Source organism: Rhincodon typus, chromosome 13, assembly GCF_021869965.1.
Source record: "Rhincodon typus isolate 14 chromosome 13, sRhiTyp1.1, whole genome shotgun sequence".
In the NCBI taxonomy this organism is placed as follows: domain Eukaryota; kingdom Metazoa; phylum Chordata; class Chondrichthyes; order Orectolobiformes; family Rhincodontidae; genus Rhincodon; species Rhincodon typus.
The window spans coordinates 18,371,081-18,391,563 of record NC_063344.1 but is presented as its reverse complement, the minus strand read 5'-3'; the positions used below and the strand labels follow the sequence as shown (position 1 = coordinate 18,391,563).

Below are 20,483 nucleotides of genomic sequence, written 5' to 3'. Positions count from 1 at the left end.
GTGTACCTGTCACTGCGCAGACCCGGGACTGGGTTGCTGTCACTGCGCAGACCCGGGACTCTGTACCTGTCACTGCGCAGACTCGGGACTCTGTTCCTGTCACTGCGCAGACTCGGGACTGTGTTCCTGTCACCGCGCAGACTCGGGACTGTGTTCCTGTCACCAGGGAAAAAGATGTTCTTGAATCTATTGGTGCATTTGTTCAATTTTCTGTATGTTCTGCCTGATGGAAGAGGTTAGAAGAAGGTATTACCGGAGTGGGAGGTGTCTTTGATGATGTTGGCAGCCTTTTCATGGCAACTGGTACCGTGGAGACTCGGAACTATGTCTCTGTCACCATGGAGACTTGGGACTGTATATCTAAAGTTGTGTCAGGTCTTTACTTTGATGGGAACCTGTTCTGAGTTGCAGTCCGCAGCACTCATTCAGATAAGTGGACATAGCAAGTTGCTGAGACTTCTACCAAAGTGTACTTCCTCCTGGCCAGGGGAGTGTGGAAACGTTCCCTCTGTCAGCCAGGGCTGGCCTAGTTCTCTGCTTCAAATTGATCAAGGCCTGCATTTGAACAGACTGTACCTTTTCAAAACCTGATGGTTGCCATGGCTCCCTGAGCACATAGCATTCAGGGTTATATTACTGGGTGACATTTGCCCAGACCACGTTGTTCTCAATCTAAAACCAATTGTGCACCACTTTACAAATTTCCAAAAACGTTCATTGCTACAACAGTGTCCCGGCAGCACCACGTGCACCAGAGTGATCCCAGCCTATTTTCTGAATGCATGGTTCCAGGGGGAGCACCTCTTGCCTCTGGGGTCAGAACGTTGAGTTAAATTCCCACTGTGGAGAGTTCACTGTGGAACCCACGCTCACGCACTTAATGCAGCGCTGAAAGAGTGCAACACTGATGGTGGTGCTGCCTTTTCAGTGCGCAGCCTGACTCAGGCCGCAACTCCCTCTCAGGTGGATGTGAAAGGCTGAGTATTTTAAAGAAGAACAAGAGATGCTATTCCTGGAGACCTGGGCTTTGATGTTTATGTAGTGGCAGGAAAACTGACACCTCACACCTTAGATCCAAACCCCGGCTGTAAAAAGACGACAGTGGCTATGGAAATGAAGCAACTTCATCCATAGAGGAATGAAAGCCCTGACACAAACCACCAATTAACTTGCCAAAATCCATGATAAATGTGAAAAAGTAGGGGTGAAGAAAACACAAGATATATACAGTCAAAATCTATTGAAGGGCACTGCTTCTCCCAGCATGTTAAGACTTCATTCAATGAGCTCATATACATTTAGGTAACTCCATTGGTAGATAATGGGTCTATTTATTCCACTGCAATTATTGTTTTATCCAGTATGAGGTAATTTTTTTCCTTAAATGTTGCTTTTGAAATACATATTTAATTGAATTTTAAAATCAAAACATGTTAATCAGTTCCCCATAGCTTCCAAGTTGAAATTCAAAATGTTATTTACTGAATTTTTCCTGATTTTGTATCTTCATTGTTCACTGAATCATCAGAAGTATGTTTTACAGAGGAAACGGTTGATAGCTGATGCTTCGATAATATAATCAGTTGAAGACTGAGCAGATCTAAAAGTGGGTAGCTGTGTCTTCATTGTTAGTCTACGTCAAGCCAAACTGATTTTCATAATGCTTCCAGCGGACACCTAGATATGGGTCATAAGCTGCAGCACAAATAAACAGCCTTTGTGCTCTTGTTTCTTTCAGCTCCACGGGTCACTCAGCTGGAAGGAACCGCATGTGAGGTCACGTGGGAAGGACTTCCACCAATGAGAGGCGATCCAATGAGTTACATTCTCCAGGTCACACTGGGCAGGGAGTTGGACTACAAACAGGTAAGGGTGAGGGGTAGGTGGGTACTGACTGGCAGGGAGAGGACATTTCTGAAGTGTCTGGCACCACCAACCATAAATGCTTGAGTGAAATTGATGTTTGGAATGGGAATGCTACTGGCCTCGCCTCAGGATCAGGAGGTGCCATTTGCACAACATCCCCTGAACTGAACTGAAGCTCACTTGAAGGTTTTCAGTGTCCCTGATGCCCAATATGAAGGGTCCTCCTCTTTGTCCATTGAGAAGGGGCTTCTCCCTTCACCAATGAGAATAGAGTTCTCTTGGTGCCCATTGAGAATGGGACTCTCATGGTGCCCATTGAGAAGAGGGTTCTCTTGGTGCCCATTGAAAATGGGACTCTCTTGGTGCCCATTGAGAAGAGGGTTCTCTTGGTGCCCATTGAGGATTGGACTGTCTTGGTGACAATTAAGAATGAGGCTCTCTTGGTGCCCAATGAAAAGAGGGTTCTTCATTGAGAACAGGGTTGTCTTGGTGCCCATTGAGAATGAGGTTCTCTTGGTGCCCATTGAGAATGAGATTCGCTTGGTGCCTATTGAGAACAGGGTTGTCTTGGTGCCCATTAAGGATGATGTTCTATTGGTGCCCATTGAAAATGAGATTCTCTTGGTGCCTATTGAGAACAGGGTTGTCTTGGTGCCCATTGAGAATGAGGTTCTCTTGGTGCCTATCGAGAAGAGAGATCCCCTGATGCTCACTGAGAAGGCATGTCCCTGGAACCTTCCAAATAGTTTGTGTCAACTTTGTGAACCATTGAAATTGTTTCTTCTGTTATTCCGATCAGGGTAATCAATGGAACAAAAAATTTAAGAAGTAATTCTAAGTTTTAAATTCTCTCCCTTGTCCTGCTGATAACTGTGCTGTGCTAGCTTTATTCCCTGTGAAAACCTCACGCAACAATGACCATCACCATCTTGAAATTATCCACTAGTATTTGGAGTGAGCTCTCACACAAAAAGCTGAGGGTATTGACTGCACACTCTCCGTTTTCAATCCTGTGTTGGATAAATCTTTCATTCTGTAAGATCATCAAGGGATGATGTTGAAAAGTAGGTGAATGAGGTTGATTTACAGACCAGACATGATCGAATTGAATTTTGGAACAGGCTCATGGGGCTGAATGGCCTCCTTCCTGTTCCCAGTACTCAGCAATTGGTGGAATGTCCAGAGAATAAATAAACAATGTAAACAACAGGAGAGTGCGCATTAACCTGAGATTCTATGCCATGATGTGTAGGCCTCATTCATCAGACAAGTTCTCAGCTTGTCGCTCCTTTACAGTGATGAAGGCTAAAGGAAGACTTAACAGAAACAATAATAATGGGTCATGTTTTCTGGCTCCCAACTGTAATTATGAAGAGTTTTGATGCAGTAAATTTGGAGGAACCTCTGTAAACAGGCAGGAGGGTCAATAATCAGAGGAGACAGAAAAATTGTTGTCAACTGAGCAAAAGTAAAGTCGTCGTTGTCCTACCAGACCATGGGGCTGCTCTCTTATCAGAGAGAGGCAGCTGGTCTTCGGGTAACCTGAGGGTCACTGCACCTTAGTCAGGGGGGAGAGTCTGAGAAGGCAGCACCAGTGTCGTAGCCTCAGCTGGTGCGGCAATTGACCCCGACTATTGGCGTCACTCGGCATCGTAAACCATCCATCCAGACGAGTGAGCTAACCAACCCCTTGAGCACTGCAGCTAGAAATATGTCCAATATCTTAATCTGCCCTAATCGTTTAATGGGTGTGATCCTGAGCTCAGCAAAGTGGGCAGTTTGCAGGTTTGATTCACTGATGACCAAGCTAGCAGTGCGATGGCAACACGGTTGGGCCAGAGCTAAGGTGGGGAAAGTGCCAGATTGAGAAGCCTTTGCTTGCCAAAAAGCCTGCACATACCCACCCTATAAACCTTCATAAGGTGAATTTGCAAGGCATTCGAGGTACCCTGCACCGCCATTTAGAAGATTGGGGATGATTTGAACAAGGCGTTTTAAGGTGTTTACAGAATTCAGTGGAGTTGATGCAGAGAAACTATTTCCCCTGATGAAAATCTGTAACTGTCTCCACCGCAATCACATCAGCCGTGAGGATATTGAATAATGCAATCAGCTCAAGGGGCTGAATGGCCCACTCCTGTTCCTACCTCATATATTTTGAAAAGGCTTTCGAGTCTGGGGATTAATTGGGGTTTCCAAGGTCTTTATTCAGAAAGGAATCAAGTGTAATCGAGCAGAGGCAGGTTAGTGGATATGAAGAAACATATCTTCAGTCAAAATCTAACAGAATCATAAAACTGGCTGAAGGAGATGAATGGCCTCTTGTTTCTATTTCCATTTATGGAGAGGAGAGGAGAAATAAGGGTTAAATCTGTTCCTTTTGCACAGAATGCAGGAACAATAAATCAAATTGGGAAATCAAGGGATCATTTGCAGAGTGTCTTAAATTCCCTAGTGTGCAGTGTTGGTGATTGAAAGTGTGTATCAGCTTGCAGTGGCCCACAAAAATTTATCGTGTCCCTTGACTGCAAACTGAGCCAGTTGCTATGACGATAGTATCTACATGAGGCCTTCACCAGCGTCATAGCCTCTCCAGTAGTAAACAATGATTAGGAGCCAGGAAGCTGCTCAAAGTTATTGACGAATGTTTTCTAGACTTTGTGGTTGTTATTTTAAAATTAGAAGATGTTTGTTTGCTTGTTCCTCGATGTAGCGAACAGGGAAGAGGAAGGGGAATTAAAACACAAGCCATCCAACATCATAAAGCAGTAGCTCAGGGAATCCAAGAGACAATGCTATCTATGCTTGCTAGTATTAATAGTCTTGCTCTTATCAAAGTTATCTTTTCTATTCATAATCTACTCTCTTACTTCTCTTGCCTATGCCTGTCACATCAACACCCTTCCCAAACCTCGTCGACACACACTGGCTACCTCAGGCAGAGGGTTGCTATGAAAGCTGCATTTTCAGCATGGCAACGAGTAACTGGTGTTGTGCTGCAGGAATCTGTGCTGGGGCCACATTTCTTTTACAATTTTTATTAATAACATGAATGAGGAAAATGAATTTACTGTAGCCGAGTTTGTAGATATGACAAAAAGAGGTGGCAAGGCAAGTGGTGAGGTAGACACAAGAGTCTGCAGAGGTCTATAGAGCAATTAAACATGCGGGCAAAAAACTTGGCAAGTGGACTGCAATGTGGGAAAATGTGAGGTTATGTTCTTTGGCAGGAAGAATGGGGATGAATATTATTTAAATGGAGAAAGGCTACAGGAAGCTACAGAACCAAAAGCTTTGGGAGTCACTGTGCAAACATCACGAGATAGAATCCAAGTTCAGCTGATAATAGAGAAAGCAAATGGAATGTGGGCCTTTATTTCAAAGAATGGAGTACAAAAGAAGGGAAATCTGGCTAAAACTATTCAAGGCGCGAGTTAGATGACATATGGAACACAGTGAACTGGTTTGGACCCCTTACCTAAAGAAAGAAATACTGGCTTTGAAGGCAGTCCACAGAAGGTTCACAAGGTAGATCCTGTGTTCGGAGTGACTGTCTTATGAGGAGAGTTTGAGTAGGTTGGGCTTGTATTCATTGGAATTTAGAAGAATGAGAGGTGACCTTATTAAAACATACAAGATGCTTAGGGCTCTTGACAAGGTAGATGCGGTGAGGTTGTTTCCCCTTGTGGGAGAGTCCAGGAACAGAGAGCGAGCTGTTACACATTTAAGACAGAAATGAAGAGGAATTTCTTCTCTCCAAGGGTAATGCATCTGTGGAATTTTCTACTACAGAGATCTGTTGAGGCTGTGTCATTAAATGTATTCAAGGCTGAGATAGATCTTTAATCAGTAATTGATTCAACAACGGTCATGGGGCAAAGGTAGGAAAGTGGAGCTGAGGATTCACAGATCAGTCATGACCTCAGTGAATGGTGGAGCAGACTTCATCGGCTGAATAGCCAATGTCTGCTCTTACATTTTATGGTGTTATGGTATTCAAATCCCTGGGACCAACGTCCCTTAAAATTTGGTTGGCAACTTTGGTTGAGTGTATTCTTGGGGCTTTTGTGACATGACGTCTCAGTCACAATTCCTCGCCCTGATTCACTCTGGCCATCAGCCTCCCATCAGGTCACAGGTCACATGCCTTCCTACAGACAATTGGAAAGTGAGAGGGTCCATTGTACCCAATTTGGTGAATTGTAGCTGTCTGTCCAACACCTGCTTTTTTCCCAGCTTCAAAATTTTAACAATGAATTACTTGGAATTAGTAGCTCCCATCCATAGAGATACAGGAGTCAGCTCTCCACAATCTCTTCTGTCCACAATTTTCTGGTGTCCTTCCAATGACTGCTGACCAACTGAAGATCTCTCAGGACAGTCATTGTTTTTGTTCAAAAATGGGATGCGAGCGTCGATGGTGAGGCCAGCATTTATTACACTACCTAATTGCCCCTGAGAATTGTTGGTGAGCAGCCTTGTTGAATCCATGTGAGGCAGGGAGAGAGCTCCAGGATTTTGACTCAGCAACAGTGAAAGAACAGTGATCCATTTCCAAATCAGAATGGTCTGCAGCTTCCAGAAGTCACTGCTACAAATGGACCTCAAATGCCCACACAGATGAAAATAAAATTAGCAGGAACCCTGCTTATAGGTGGTGGTGCCCCCATGTATCTGCTTCTGTAGGTAGTAGTGTTAAAGTTTTGGAAGGTGCTAACAGAGGAGCCTTGGTGAGTTACTGCAGTGCAGTATGGCACCTGTTCATATTGGGTTGCCATTACCTGCTGCACCAGATAGGATCACATTGCAGGAGGCAATGGGCAGCCAGATGACATGGCCAGATCAGCTTCAGCCATCTATCACAGATGATAGGATAAAACTGTAGCATGTTCTAAGTACTTTTCTCCTTCCTTTGTTCATGGGATCGTGGTTCACAAATGCTTTCTTCCACACCTCCTGTTCTCATAGAGTCATAGCATCATACAGCATGGAAACAGTCCCTTTGGTCCAATCAGTCCATGCTGAACATAATTCCAAGCTGAACTAGTCTAACCTGCCTGCTCCTGGCCCATATCCTTCCAAACATTTCCTATGCGTGTACTTATCCAAATGTCTTTTAAATATTGTAATTGTCCTCACATCCACCACTTCCTCAGGAAGTACATTCCACATGTGAACCAGCCTCTGTGTGAAATATTTGCTCCTTGAGTCTTTTTTAAATCTTTCTCCTCTCACCTTAAAAATGTGCCCCCTAGTCTTGAAATCCCCCCATCCTAGGGAAAAGACAACTACCATTAACTCTGTCTATACCCTCATTATTTTATAAACTTCCTACACTTTACTTGGGTGTCCTGTCCCTCTCTGGAGGCCTGTTTCCTTCAAATCCTCTGGGATCAGGGCCATTCATCTGCTTCTTGACCTCGCTATCTCTCTTGCCTGGTGCACCTCCCTGCAGCATCTTGAGGTGACTTAATCCTTCAGCTTTTGCTGGACGTCCCCATTGTATCCCTATCTCCTCTCCTGAAGCTTCTCAGATGCTTCCATTCTCTATACTTTAGTGTAAATTGTAAACTAATGTTTAAAGCATTTTTTAAAAAAAGCTTTTCAATATCCCAGTGGTTTTGTTTCATTTTGGCCTATGCTTGTGGCAGTGCCCAGGAGATTCATCTCAGAACTCTTGGAGCCTTGTCATTACTTCCCTGACTGTAAAACCATAATTGAATCAGTTCCTGACAGACTGGTCTCCTTGCTTGTGAAATTGGCTCCAAACCAGTTAGTTGTTTGAATTAAAGGTTGCAAACTCTTCAAGACTGCTTTGTAGACTACAGGAGGTAACAAAAAGCTGGGGTTTAAGCCTTTTGTTTGGGGGACATGGGTTCAAATCCATGACAGATAGTGAAAGTTGAATTCAAGTTGAAAAGAAAGTGAGGCCAAAAGTGACCATATGTCAGTTATTGAAAAAAATAGACATCTTGTTCACTAAAGCCCTCCAGGGAAGCAAATCTGCCATCCTTGCCTGGTCTGGCCTACATATGACTCCAGACCCACAGCAAAGTGGTTGACTCTTAACTGACCTCTGGGTAATTAAGGATGGGCAATAAATGCTGGCCTATCTAGTGATGCCCATGTTCCGTGAGCAATTTTTTTTTAAAATCCAGTGATACTAGCTGGCACGTAGATGTGCCAGTGTTAAATGAAATTACTTTCAGCCATGGAGTATAATGTTCCCGTGGATTTGTATAGCACCTATATTATTGCAAAATATCCCAAGGTACTTCATAGTAGCGTTATTAATCAAAACTTTAAACTCAAGTCATATATAAAAAAAAATTTGAACAGGTGATGAAAAGCTTGGTCAAAACAGTTGTTTTTTCTTAAATGCCTCATGAGACATGGCATCCCTGCCTGGCCAACATTTATAGCCTGTCCTTAGTTGCCTTTCACTGAGTGGCTTGCTGGCCATTTCAGAAGGCAGTGGAGAGTCAACTACATTGCTGTGGCTCTGGAGTTGCATGTAGGCCAGACAAGGATGAGGGTGGCAAATTTCCTTCCCTGGTGGACATTGGTGAGCCTGATGGGTTTTTCCTGATAATCAGCAATGGTTTGAAGGTCATCATTAGACACAAAATTCCAGATTATTATTGAATTCAAGTTCCACCATCTCCCATGACAGGATTTGAACTCAGGCCCCCAGAATATTAGTTGAGTTTCTGGATTAATTGTATAGTGATAATACCAATGGGCCATCACCCACTTTGAGGACAAAGTGGCTGAGAGAGGCAGAGAAGTTTGGAGAGGAAATACCAGATCTTAGGTCCCTGGCAGCTGAAGCTATGTTTATCCATGGTGAAGGCTTTAAAACTGTGAGTGCCAAGAGTCTGGAATTGGGGGAGCACAGATATCGCTGGGTTATGGCAATTTACAGAGATAGACTAGAGTGAGACTTTAAGGGATTTGAAGATAAGGTTGAAGGTGGTTGAAAGTAAATGATCTAAAGCTAGTTATTATGGAGATGTGAGGACAGTTTTGGTTTTATGGTTCATTCTCTGACAATAATTTAGATGGCCTTCCACACCACAATGTTGGATTAAATCCCAGGAGCAGTATTGATCATATTGAAAGGTGGAGTAGCTTGATGGGCTAAATGGCCTCTTATTTCTTGTGTCTTAAATCAAATTTACTGAATTAGTAGTTAAGTGTTTGTAATTTAATATGAGATCCTTGCCCAAAGCTATGGGGCTCGGGTATTTGTATACTATATTTTGAATTGATGGCAGTGGTTTCAAGCAGCTTCATTCATCAAAATAATGTGTTTAACTGTGGTGTGCATCAATTCGTTACACTAATGCATTACAAAGTGTCATCAACCACTGCACAGATCTATGAACAATCTTAAACCAACACTTTTCAAAGCTGGTTTGGAAAGTAGCATTGTAACAAGAAATCGAGCGGCACCTGCAACAACAGAGTTTGCTACAGACATTCAGACCTGTGGTATTACTAGAACAGTGTAGACAGAATATTGATTAATAAGCTATGGGCTAAAGGTAGGTGTGTGGGCCAGAGATAAGTGCTGAATGCATCTTTACACTCAATCGTCACAGATTATTTACACATAGCCGCATGGAAACTAACACCAACATTAGGACATTTGGTATAAAATAAGATCATTGCCATAAGTTAGTGACTGGGCAGACAGGCGGCAAATCCTGAAAGATCTCACTCTACATTTTAGACTATGTCCCCAGTAAGCAGAGAAAGTTCTATTTATTCCATTAATTGCTTGAAAATTCCAAATTACCCCATTAACCTTCCAAATTGTAGATAATACATCCCTTGTTTTTGTAATCCCTTTTTGTCACTTAACATGCTCTAATTATGTTAATTGAGATGATGCAGTGAAGGGATATATAAATAAGTTTTTATTTGCCAGTTATGATCCCCACCCCAGCTATCAAAGCTCCTTAGACATCATCTTCCAAACTCATAACCACTGTTATCTAGATGGACGAAGGCAGCAGATACATGGAACACCACTACTTGCAAGTTTCCCCTCCAAGCCATGCACCATCCTGACTTGGAAATATATAACTGTTCCTTCAGTGTCACTGGTTCAAAATTCATCCCCAACAGCACTGTGGGTGTCCCTGTACCACATGACTGTAGCAGTTCAAGAAGGCAGGTCGTTACCACCTTCTAAAGGGCAACTAGTGATGGGCAATAAACTCTGGCCTAGCCATGTTTTATTCATTCACGGGATGAGGGTGTCACTGGATAGGCAGCATTTATTATCCATCCCTAATTGCCAAGAGACCAATTAAGAGTCAACCACATTGCTGTGGGTCTGGAGTCACATATAGGCCAGACCGGCTAAGGATGGCAGATTTCCTTCCCTAAAGGACATTAGTGAACCCGATGGGTTTTTCCAACAATCGACAATGGATTCATGGTCATCATTAGACTCTTAATTCCAGATATTTTATTGAATTCAAATTCCACCGTCTGCCACGGTGGGATTCAAACCCAGGTCCCCAGAACATTATCTGGGTCTCTGCATTAACAGTCCAGCAATAATACCACTAGGCCATCACCTCCCCGTGATGCCTAAATCCCCTGATTTGTTTTAAATTACACGCACACCCCTGTATTGTGATCTAGGGCAGTGTATCACAACTCCTGTCATTGACTGTGCCCCGTGGTTTCTGTTGTAGCAATGGGTACCTGTGTCTGTGTGAGATCTATTGCTCCTAAGTCTTAGGCACAACTTCAAAATGACTATATATCAATCATTAGGAAGATTTAGCCTCAAAGAGCTGAGGTCTTTGTGCCAAATTGTCTATGTGTGAGCAGAACTCCTACCACCAGCCCTGTAACATCAGCACCTTTACTACTTCTGGACTCAAAGTTCCACCATTCCCCAGGCCCTTTGCCAGCTTCCTCACTCCAAACAGCTATTGTTGAAATGTTGAATGGCTCATATCACATTCTTCTTGGCTTTAAATGGATGGGTTTGTTAAAATAATGGAGAGAGGAAGCCAGTACGACCTGACTGAGATTTTTCATTTGATACCACCCTTTCGTCTCAACATAGCAGGCAGCTGACTGCTGTATGACCCACTACCTTCTCAAGAGCAACTAGAGGTGTGCAGTAAGTACCATCCCTTCAAATGATGCCAATATGCCATTAAGGAAATCTCACAAACATTGACGTGCTTATTGGACTGATCAGGTCTTTTCCCCAGGTTAGGAGAGTCTAAAACTGGAGGGCATAGGGTTAGAGTGAGAGCGGAAAGATTTAAAAGGGACCTAAGGGGAAACCTCTTCACGCAGAGGATGGTGCACATATGGATTAAGCTGCCAGAGGAAGTGGTGGAAGCTGGTACAGTGAGAACATTACAGAGGCATCTGTATGTGTACATGAATAGGAAGAGTTTGGAGGGATATGAGCCAAATATTGGCAAGTAGGATTAGGTTTATTTAGGATATCCGGTCAGCATGGATGAGTCGGACCAAAGGGTCTGTTTCCATGCTGTACATCTCTATGACCTCTATGTCCTTTTCCTGTCATGAAGCTCCCTTATTCAGAGTAAGTAAAGCAAACTATTGAATATGGAAGTGTATGCCATGTTGCACAACAAGGTTTTACTGCAGCAGTTATATAAAGAGTGAGTTCAGTGCGTAGTGTTGAGAAGTGATTATACCTTGATGGTATCCTATATTAATCACAAAATCCCAGAGAATGAGGGGAGGGAGAGAGAGAGAGGGGGGAGGTGGGGCGGCAGGGACAGAGAGAGAGAGAGAAGAGGTGGGGGAGGGAGAGAGAAATCCCAGTGTCTCTACAATGAATTTTTTTGTCCTTTGCGTCATTGGCAATTTCCAGCTGAGAATTCAATTGACAAGAAACATTTTGTGAAATAGTGTGTGAGCTTTGGTTTGACTCTACGGCTCAGCCTCTGTTATTGTCCATTCTGCGCACTCTTGCTTTGTCTCTGTTGTTAGAGTATTGTTGGATTAAGTAACCATTTCACATTCTGTTTCAGAGATAGTAGGAACTGCAGATGCTGGAGAATCTGAGATAACAAGGTGTAGAGCTGGATGAACACAGCAGGCCAAGCAGCATCATAGGAGCAGAGAGGCTGACGTTTCGGGCCTAGACCCTTCCTCAGAAATGGGGGAGGGAACGGGGGTTCTGAAATAAATAGGGAGAGAGGGGGAGGCAGATAGAAGATGGATAGAGGAGAAGATAGGTGGAGAGGAGACAGACAGGTCAAAGAGGCGGGGATGGAGCCAGTAAAGGTGAGTGTAGGTGGGGAGGTAGGGAGGAGATAGGTCAGTCCAGGGAGGACGGACAGGTCAAGGGGATGGGATGAGGTTAGTAGGTAGGATATTGGGGGTGGGGCTTGAGGTGGGAGGAGAGGATAGGTGGGAGGAAGGACAGGTTAGGGAGGCGGGGACGAGCTGGGCTGGTTTTGGGATCGGTAGTGGGAGGGGAGATTTCGAAGCTTGTGAAGTCCACGTTGATACCATTGGGCTGCAGGGTTCCCAAGCGGAATATGAGTTGCTGTTCCTGCAACCTTCGGGTAGCATCGTTGTGGCACTGCAGGAGGCCCAGGATGGACATGTCGTCTGAGGAATGGGAGGGGGAGTTGAAATGGTTCGCGACTGGGAGGTGCAGTTGTTTAGTGCGAACCAAGCATAGGTGTTCTGCAAAGCGGTCCCCAAGCCTCCGCTTGGTTTCCCCGATGTAGAGGAGGCCACAACGGAAACAGCGGATGCAATGTACCACATTAGCAGATGTGCAGGTGAACATCTGCTTGATGTGGAAAGTCTTTTTGGGGCCTGGGATGAGGGTGAGAGGGGAGGTGTAGGGGCAGGTGTAGCACTTCCTGCGGTTGCAGGGAAAAGTGCCGGGTGTGGTGGGGCTGGAGGGGAGTGTGGAGCGGACAAGGGAGTCACGGAGAGAGGGGTCTCTCCGGAAAGCAGATAAGGGTGGGGAGGGAAAAATTGGTCTTTGGTGGTGGGGTCGGATTGCAGATTGCAGAAGTGTCGGAGGATGATGCGTTGGATCTGGAGGTTGGTGGGGTGGTACATGAGGATGAGGGGGATTCTGTTTTGGCTGTTATTGCGGGGAGGGAGTGTGAGGGATGAGTTGCAGGAAAGGCGAGAGACACGGTCGAGGGCGTTCTCGACCACTGAGGGGGGGAAGTTGCGGTCCTTGAAAAACAAGGACATCTGAGATGTACGGGAATGGAATGCCTCATCCTGGGAGCAGATGCGGTGGAGGCAAAGGAATTGGGAATAGGAGATGGCATTTTTGCAGGAAGGTGGGTGGGAGGAGGTGTATTCTAGGTAGCTGTGGGAGTCGGTGGGCTTGAAATGGATATCGGTTTCTAGGTGGTTGCCGGAGATGGAGACAGAGAGGTCCAGGAAGGAGAGAGAGGTATTAGAGATGGTCCAGGTGAACTTAAGGTTGGGGTGGAAGGTGTTTGTGAAGTGGATGAACTGTTCGAGCTCCTCGTGGGAGCACGAGGCGGCACCGATACAGTCATCAATGTAACGGAGGAAGAGGTGGGGTTTAGGGCCAGTGTAGGTACGGAAGAGGGATTGTTCCACGCAACCTACAAAGAGGCAGGCATAGCTTGGGCCCATGCGGGTACCCATGGCCACCCCCTTTGTCTGTAGGAAGTGGGAGGAATTGAAAGAGAAGTTGTTGAGGGTGAGGACGAGTTCGGCTAAGCAGATGAGGGTGTCAGTGGAGGGGCGCTCGGTTCGCACTAAACAACTGCACCTCCCCGTCGCAAACCATTTCAACTTCCCCTCCCATTCCTCAGACGACATGTCCATCCTGGGCCTCCTGCAGTGCCACAATGATGCCACCCGAAGGTTGCAGGAACAGCAACTCATATTCCGCTTGGGAACCTGCAGCCCAATGGTATGAATGTGGACTTCACAAGTTTCAAAATCTCCCCTCCCCCTACCGCATCCCAAAACCAGCCCAGCTCATTCCCGCCTCCCTAACCTGTCCTTCCTCCCACCTATCCCCTCCTCCCACCTCAAGCCCCACCCCCCATCTCCTACCGACTAACCTCATCCCGCCCCCTTGACCTGTCCATCCTCCCTGGACTGACCTATCTCCTCCCTCACTCCCCACCTACACTCACCTTTACTGGCTCCATCCCCGCCTCTTTGACCTGTCTGTCTCCTCTGCACCTATCTTCTCCTCTATCCATCTTCTATCCGCCTCCCCCTCTCTCCCTATTTATTTCAGAAACCCCTTCCCCTCTCCCATTTCTGAAGAAGGGTCTCGGCCCGAAACGTCAGCCTTCCTGCTCCTCTGATGCTGCTTGGCCTGCTGTGTTCATCCAGCTCTACACCTTGTTATTTCACATTCTGTACTCTGTGTCACATCATGTTTATGACAAACCAGTAAATAATAATTAACACACATGCATCAGGGAGCAAGTAAGCAATTAATTTGGGGTTTGTTTCAGGGGTATAGGGAAAGAACAAGGCAGTAGGTTTAGTTTGGGAATTGATACAGGGCTATGGGGAAAATAGGGGCATTAAGGTTGATACAGGGGCACCTGGAGAGAGTGGGGTATTGGATTAGTTTGGGATTGATACAGGGATATGGGGGGTGAGTGGGACAGTGGGATTAGTTTGGGGTTGAGTTAGGGATATGAGGAGTGAGTGGGGCAGTACGATTAGTTTGAGTTTTGATATGAGGCTGTGGGGAGGAGTGCTGGGAAACGGGATTAGTTTGGGATTGATACAGGGATAGGGAGGTGTGTGGGTCAGTGGAATTAGTTTGAGTATTGATATAGGGCTATGGGGAGAGTATGCGGCAGTGGGATTAGATGAGGTGCTTTGGTGAGAAACCTAGTGGGGGATTAATTTGAGATTGATAGAGGGGTAATGGGGAAAGCTGGTCAGTGGGATTAGTTTGGAGATTGAAACACATATTATGGGGAGAGCTGCTCAGTGGGAATAGTTTGGGGATTGATGTAAGGATTATGGGGAGAGCTGGTCAATGAGATTAGTTTGGGGATTGATACAGGGATTATGGGCGAACTGGTCAGTGGGAATAGTTTGGGGATTGATACAGGGATTATGGGCGAACTGGTCAGTGGGAATAGTTTGGGGATTGAAACAGGACCATGGGGAGAGCAAAGGTTGGTGGGACTAGTTGTGAATTGGGCTATCTTGGAACAGACTGGATGGTCTGAATGGCCTCCTGCTTTGGCATAAACCTCTCTGTTGATTGCAGATATTATTTCCCTGCCAATCCCACAGGTGTACAAGGGGGAGGATACAACATTCCAGATCTCAGGCCTTCAGACGAACACAGAATATCGGTTTCGAGTCTGTGCCTGTCGACGCTGCCAGGACCTGTCGCAAGAGCTGACTGGACCCTTTAGTCCTTCTGCCATTTTCACACTACGGAGGAAGGAATCTCCTCCAGCCAGTGAACTGAGAACCGCAGAGTTGGCCAAAATGAGGAGTATGATGCCCAGTGACGAGCAGTTCGCTGCTCTCATCCTGGTGGGATTTGCCAGTTTATCGATTTTCATCGCCTTTGTTTTACAATATTTCATCATGAAGTAACAAGAGGGTGAAGAAAGCAAAAAAAAAATTACGCATATAATTCTTGAGGTATAAACGTAGCCACGTACTAGTGCCAGCAAAAACCCATTTAAATATTCCTGTTGAACTTCTATTAATCGTATTTTAGTTTTAAGTTTGTTTCTTTTCCCTTTGCCCTTTTGCATTTTGGGTTTACCCCAGTTCAAAGGTTAGTCAAAAATAAAAAGGGGGAAGTGAAATGAAAACCACACTGGCCGTTTTCTGCACCTTTTCCGGAAATTACTTTGACCCTATCACCACAGGCATTACTTGATGCCAAGTGGGAGCTGCCCTCCTGCTAAGGTTGGGTTCCTCACTGCATGAGGTCGCTGTGATTTAGTTAAAGTATTCTCCCAGCTGAGGTTTCAGTTGGAGGTTTTAGCATTTTTTATATATATATATTATATATAAAAATATATATTTTTTAAAAAAAAAATTTAGGCTGGGAGGGAGGGAAGGTGGGGTGGAGAGAAGAGAGAATGAGCCTCAGATTGTTTGAAATTGTCAATTGGTTGACAGCCCAGGGTTTTTATTTCACATTTAGAGGAATGCAACGGGCATCATGTTTAATTCAGCTGTAAAACAGGGAATATTTCCTCTGGTGTTGGCAGTCAAATCTACCTGGCAATAAGGGTGCTATATTACTGTAATTATGCTGTGGTAGACCACTTCGCCCTGCTCCTGTTCACTGCCCTTCATGCCCCCACCATCAGTGAGAGACACAACACAGCGCCGTTAAGTGTGATCGCAGCTGTAAGAAATGGGATTCTGTTGAGAGGGAAGGTGGTGAAGAAGACTTCACCCTCCAATCTGCATCCCCCCCCGCAATTACTTTTCAAATGGGCATCTGACGCCACTTTGACCCCCCCATGTCCCCCCCTCTCCCCTCGAGGAGCTATCCCTCCCAACCACCACCACCACTTTTGACTACTACTGGGCAAGTTAGTGGTTGGTGGCATCGCAACTTGCCAGTTGGGCTGCCCATCATTTTCCCACTGTGAAGGTGCCTTACCTGCAGTCGTCCTGTTGGAATCCACATCCACTGCCCTTTCCAAACACTGTACTCTCAAACACATGCCTTCACCCTGCTGCTTCTGTGCCTTTGCTTCCCTCGAGGAGCTATCCACACCAGTTGCAGGTGGCACACTGCCAAATTCAGCACTGCCATTCAATAGGGAGTGGATTTATTTCCCAATTTTGTTCTTCTGTCATTTCCCAACTCAGAACTGCTCCCAGTGTTGGTCTAAAGCTTTAATTACCTCCCTGCCCTAGTGGAACGTGTGATCCGCAAAATCTCCAGGTCAAGTCCCAGTTTGTGTTGGGTCAGCTGGGACAGGTGCTACAATAGGCCTCAGTGCCTCTGGGATTCTGGCGGGCTGTTGGGAACGTCAGGCAATGGGATGGGGTGGGTGGACTGCAGGGTTCACACTTGCATTCATTGTGTCCAATGGACCATCACCAAGTGGTGGCCAATTTCAACCTTTGAGTTGAACAGCATGTTGTCAGGTGACTCTCTGAGCTCCCTGCGAAAGAATTCCAGCTTGTGGAAGCTCCCGTTGCTACTTTTAACAAAAACCAATGCTGAGGAGGGAAGTGGGGGGAAAGTAAATACCTCAGATTCCTACTTATGTTCTCAAATGACTGATAATTGCCTAAAATTTCCAATTGTATGATATAAATGTGCACCAAAACCAATCTTAAGTTTTGAAAACGACAGCACTGTCCTTTTAACTTTTAGTTTTTATGGTACTTAATCACCAACAACATTTTCAAGTCCAACGATTTTATAAACAGACAGTTTGGAATTGAGCAGCCATTTTGGAATCCAGTGGCCATTTTAGAAGGAACTATCCCAGTGCTAAAAATAATTGTATTTGGTACAGCTACTGAGAAACCAATTCTAGGCTAAAAAGCATGCGATCTAAGTATCCATGAGGAGGTGTTAGAATTAGAAAGCCTATTTCTGGCCACAGTTGTATAAGGCTGTTTCCACGGTGCCATGGGAGACCAAATCAAAAAGCTACTTTTACTTACTATTATTCAGAAAATGATCATTTGCACTTTATCTCATTCCCCACTCTCTCCTGTCTCACCCACAGAGATGGTGTGAAGCAAGGAAAACTGGGAGGGTTCGGCATGGCAGGCTGCATCTCACTTCCAAAACCAATGTCCAACCATTTCCAACACCATCGCTACTGGCAACTGACTGCCCACAGGAATAAAAATAAAGAATTCAGCACAGTTTCACTTAGATTCCAGTGCGACAGTGCCTCATCCTGATCTTCCCAGAATAAGATCCTGAACTGTAGCTGGCATAAGTCACTGCCACTACCCCCAGACCTGTGCCATTACAAGTGCTAGAAATACCGAGTAGGTCATTCAGCCTCTGAAGAGAGTAACAAAGCTAACATTTGTGGTCAGTACCCAAGCATCAGAATTCTTTGCTTATCTCTCCTGGTGCTTACAACTCCTCCTAGTTCCCACCCACTTCATCTGATCTCATCAGCTTATCCTTCTATTCCTTATTCTGTTTATCCAGCTTCCCCTTAATTGCATCAATATTGTCCACCTCCCTGTGCTCCACATTCTCCCCATGCCCTGGATGAAGAGGTTTTCCTGATTTTTCAATAGGATTTATTAGTGATTGCTTGATATTTTTGACTCCTTAAGTGGCAACATCTGAAGTAACATCTTCTCTACATCAATCCCAACCATAATCTTTTTTTATAAAACCCCTACAGTGTGGAAGCAGGCCCTTCGGCCCAACCAGTCCACACTGGCCCTCGGAGCATCCCACCCAGACCCATTCCCCTATAGCCCACCTAATCTACACATTTCTGAACACTACGGGCAATTTAGCATGGCCAATCCACCTAGCCTGCACATTTTCAGACTGTGGGAGGAGACCGGAGCAAACCCACACAGATACAGGGAGAATGTGCAAACTCCACACAGATAGTTGCCTGAGGGTGGGATTGAACCCAGGTCCCTAGCACTGTGAGGCAGTGGTGCTAACCACTGAGCCACCGTGCCACCCAACTCATTGATCACTGCTCAGTCACTTCCATTTGGAGAACAGAGTCCCATCCTGTTCAATCTTTCCCAAAAACCAGAATCTCTCAGACCTGGTGTCATGCACAAGCAGGATATGGTACATGGAACATAGAAGAGGTAAAACAGGATGCTTGTACAAAACCAGTCATGGTACTCCGAAATTGCTGTTGGCTATAGAGTTCTTTAATAGACCTAAATTAAATTTACATCACAGAAACAGGCCATTTAGCCCAAAGGATCCATACTGACATTTATATACCACATGCTTCACTCTTTATTGGGATGTGGGCATTGCTGGCAAGACCAGCATTTGTTGCCCATCCTTGTTGCCCTCAAACAGAGTGACTTGCTGGGCCATTTCAGAGGGCAGTTACAGGTCAAGCAGATTACTGTGGGTCTGGAGTTACACGTAGGCCAGACTGGGTAAGGAAGGCAGATTTCCTTCTCTAAAGGACTTGAATGATCCAGATGGGTTTTTAACAACAGTTTTTAGTTTCATGCTCACTGAGATCAGCTTTCAATTCCAGATTTTTCTTTTATCAATGAAATTTGAATTTATGAACCCATGTCGCAAGGATCTATGGGTTACTAGTTCAAGGACATTACTACAATGCCAGTAACCCACACCCCACCTTCCCCCTCCACATGAGGCTTTACCCCACCTCATCAGTTTCTCATTCTGTGCTTTTCTCCCACTGTCTTCCCCTTAACAGCTGCGATGTTGCTGAAAACTCACCACGTCAGAAAAATTCCGAGGGCAACAGTGATTTCAGACTATCTGTACTTTGAACCTGCGAGGTGCAGATTGTATTGCTGTGTTTATGTTGCAGGGTACCTGACAGAGCTGCAAACCTGGAAGCGAAGTGTCTGACGTTGGCAAGCAGACACCCATTGTCAATTGGGGAAGGGCAATGTGACTTGGTACAGAAATAGTGAAAGAAAGAGTTTAGAAAACCAAGTGGAGATGGAGAATGCAGGCCATTGGAGAGACAATCCAGGCCGAGTCTCACATGACGCTGAATGAACAGACAATATCTCATGTAGCACAGTGACAGTCATCCCTCAAACAGACATCGGAGTTAGGGCAGTACACAACAAGATCCTATGGGTGCCAAGTGGCGCCAACTGACCAGTTCAAGGGTTTTCTTCTAAGGCATTTGAATGCAAGAAATAGTTTGCATTTGCATGATGCCTTTGACATCCCCAAGGCACCGCAAAGGGCTTTACAGCCATTGAAGTGCATTCACTTCGTCACGTACGTAAACGCAACAACCAATTGTTACACAGAAAGATCCCACGAGCAATAATCCGGTTGGTTGAATCAGGCTTCCTGCTGTTGTTCAGTGAAGTCCAGGTCAAAGATTTTACAGTGACAGTGTTATGTGGTGGAGCGATAGCTGTGAAGAAAAAGAGGTCCATGCATTGACGGAGCCCAACAGCATCCCCCACTCCCGGCTTCTAATTCCCATTCATGTTGTCCCGTTTAAGTTGATCAACACTTGGCCAGTTTGAACTGAGGAAGTTTACCTCAATCCAATTTCAAACTTTTGATTAGGGATATCACGGATTCGCTCCCTGACGATGAATGATGAATAAATGCCTTCGGGGGACAACAACATTTTAGGCAGTGGCCTTTGCCCCCTGAAGCCTGGTTCCAATCCATCTGAGACTCACCACACAAATACTTCCTCTCTCCAGTTGCTGGAAGGTCTGATGTGAAATGGGTTTGGCAAATCACAACCTATTGCCTACTTTTGTTTTCTGTAACTTAGACCACTAATTATCTCACAAGCCATAGAATCATCTTCAAGAGGAAATAGAACAAGATCATACTTGATTGCTGTTGCTATACAAAAAGATTGCCTGTTCAAAGAAACAGTCACTGTTCCATCACACTCCTGACTTACAGGACTGCAGAAGGCAGGAATGTTTTGAAGGGT

The 20,483-nt window shown here is 45.2% G+C and overlaps 1 protein-coding gene across 1 annotated transcript in view; it reads left to right on the top strand.

Moving 5' to 3' along the window:
* Nucleotides 1-16,359, top strand: part of fndc3ba (fibronectin type III domain containing 3Ba) — a 120,030-nt gene extending 103,671 nt beyond the window's left edge. Inside the window, exons 22-23 of the mRNA XM_048604539.1 lie at nt 1,739-1,866; nt 15,160-16,359. Of these exons, the coding sequence (XP_048460496.1) occupies nt 1,739-1,866; nt 15,160-15,471 (440 nt within the window). The 3' untranslated portion in view covers nt 15,472-16,359. The remainder of the gene's footprint in view (nt 1-1,738; nt 1,867-15,159) is intronic.
* Nucleotides 16,360-20,483: the final 4,124 nt, after the last annotated feature.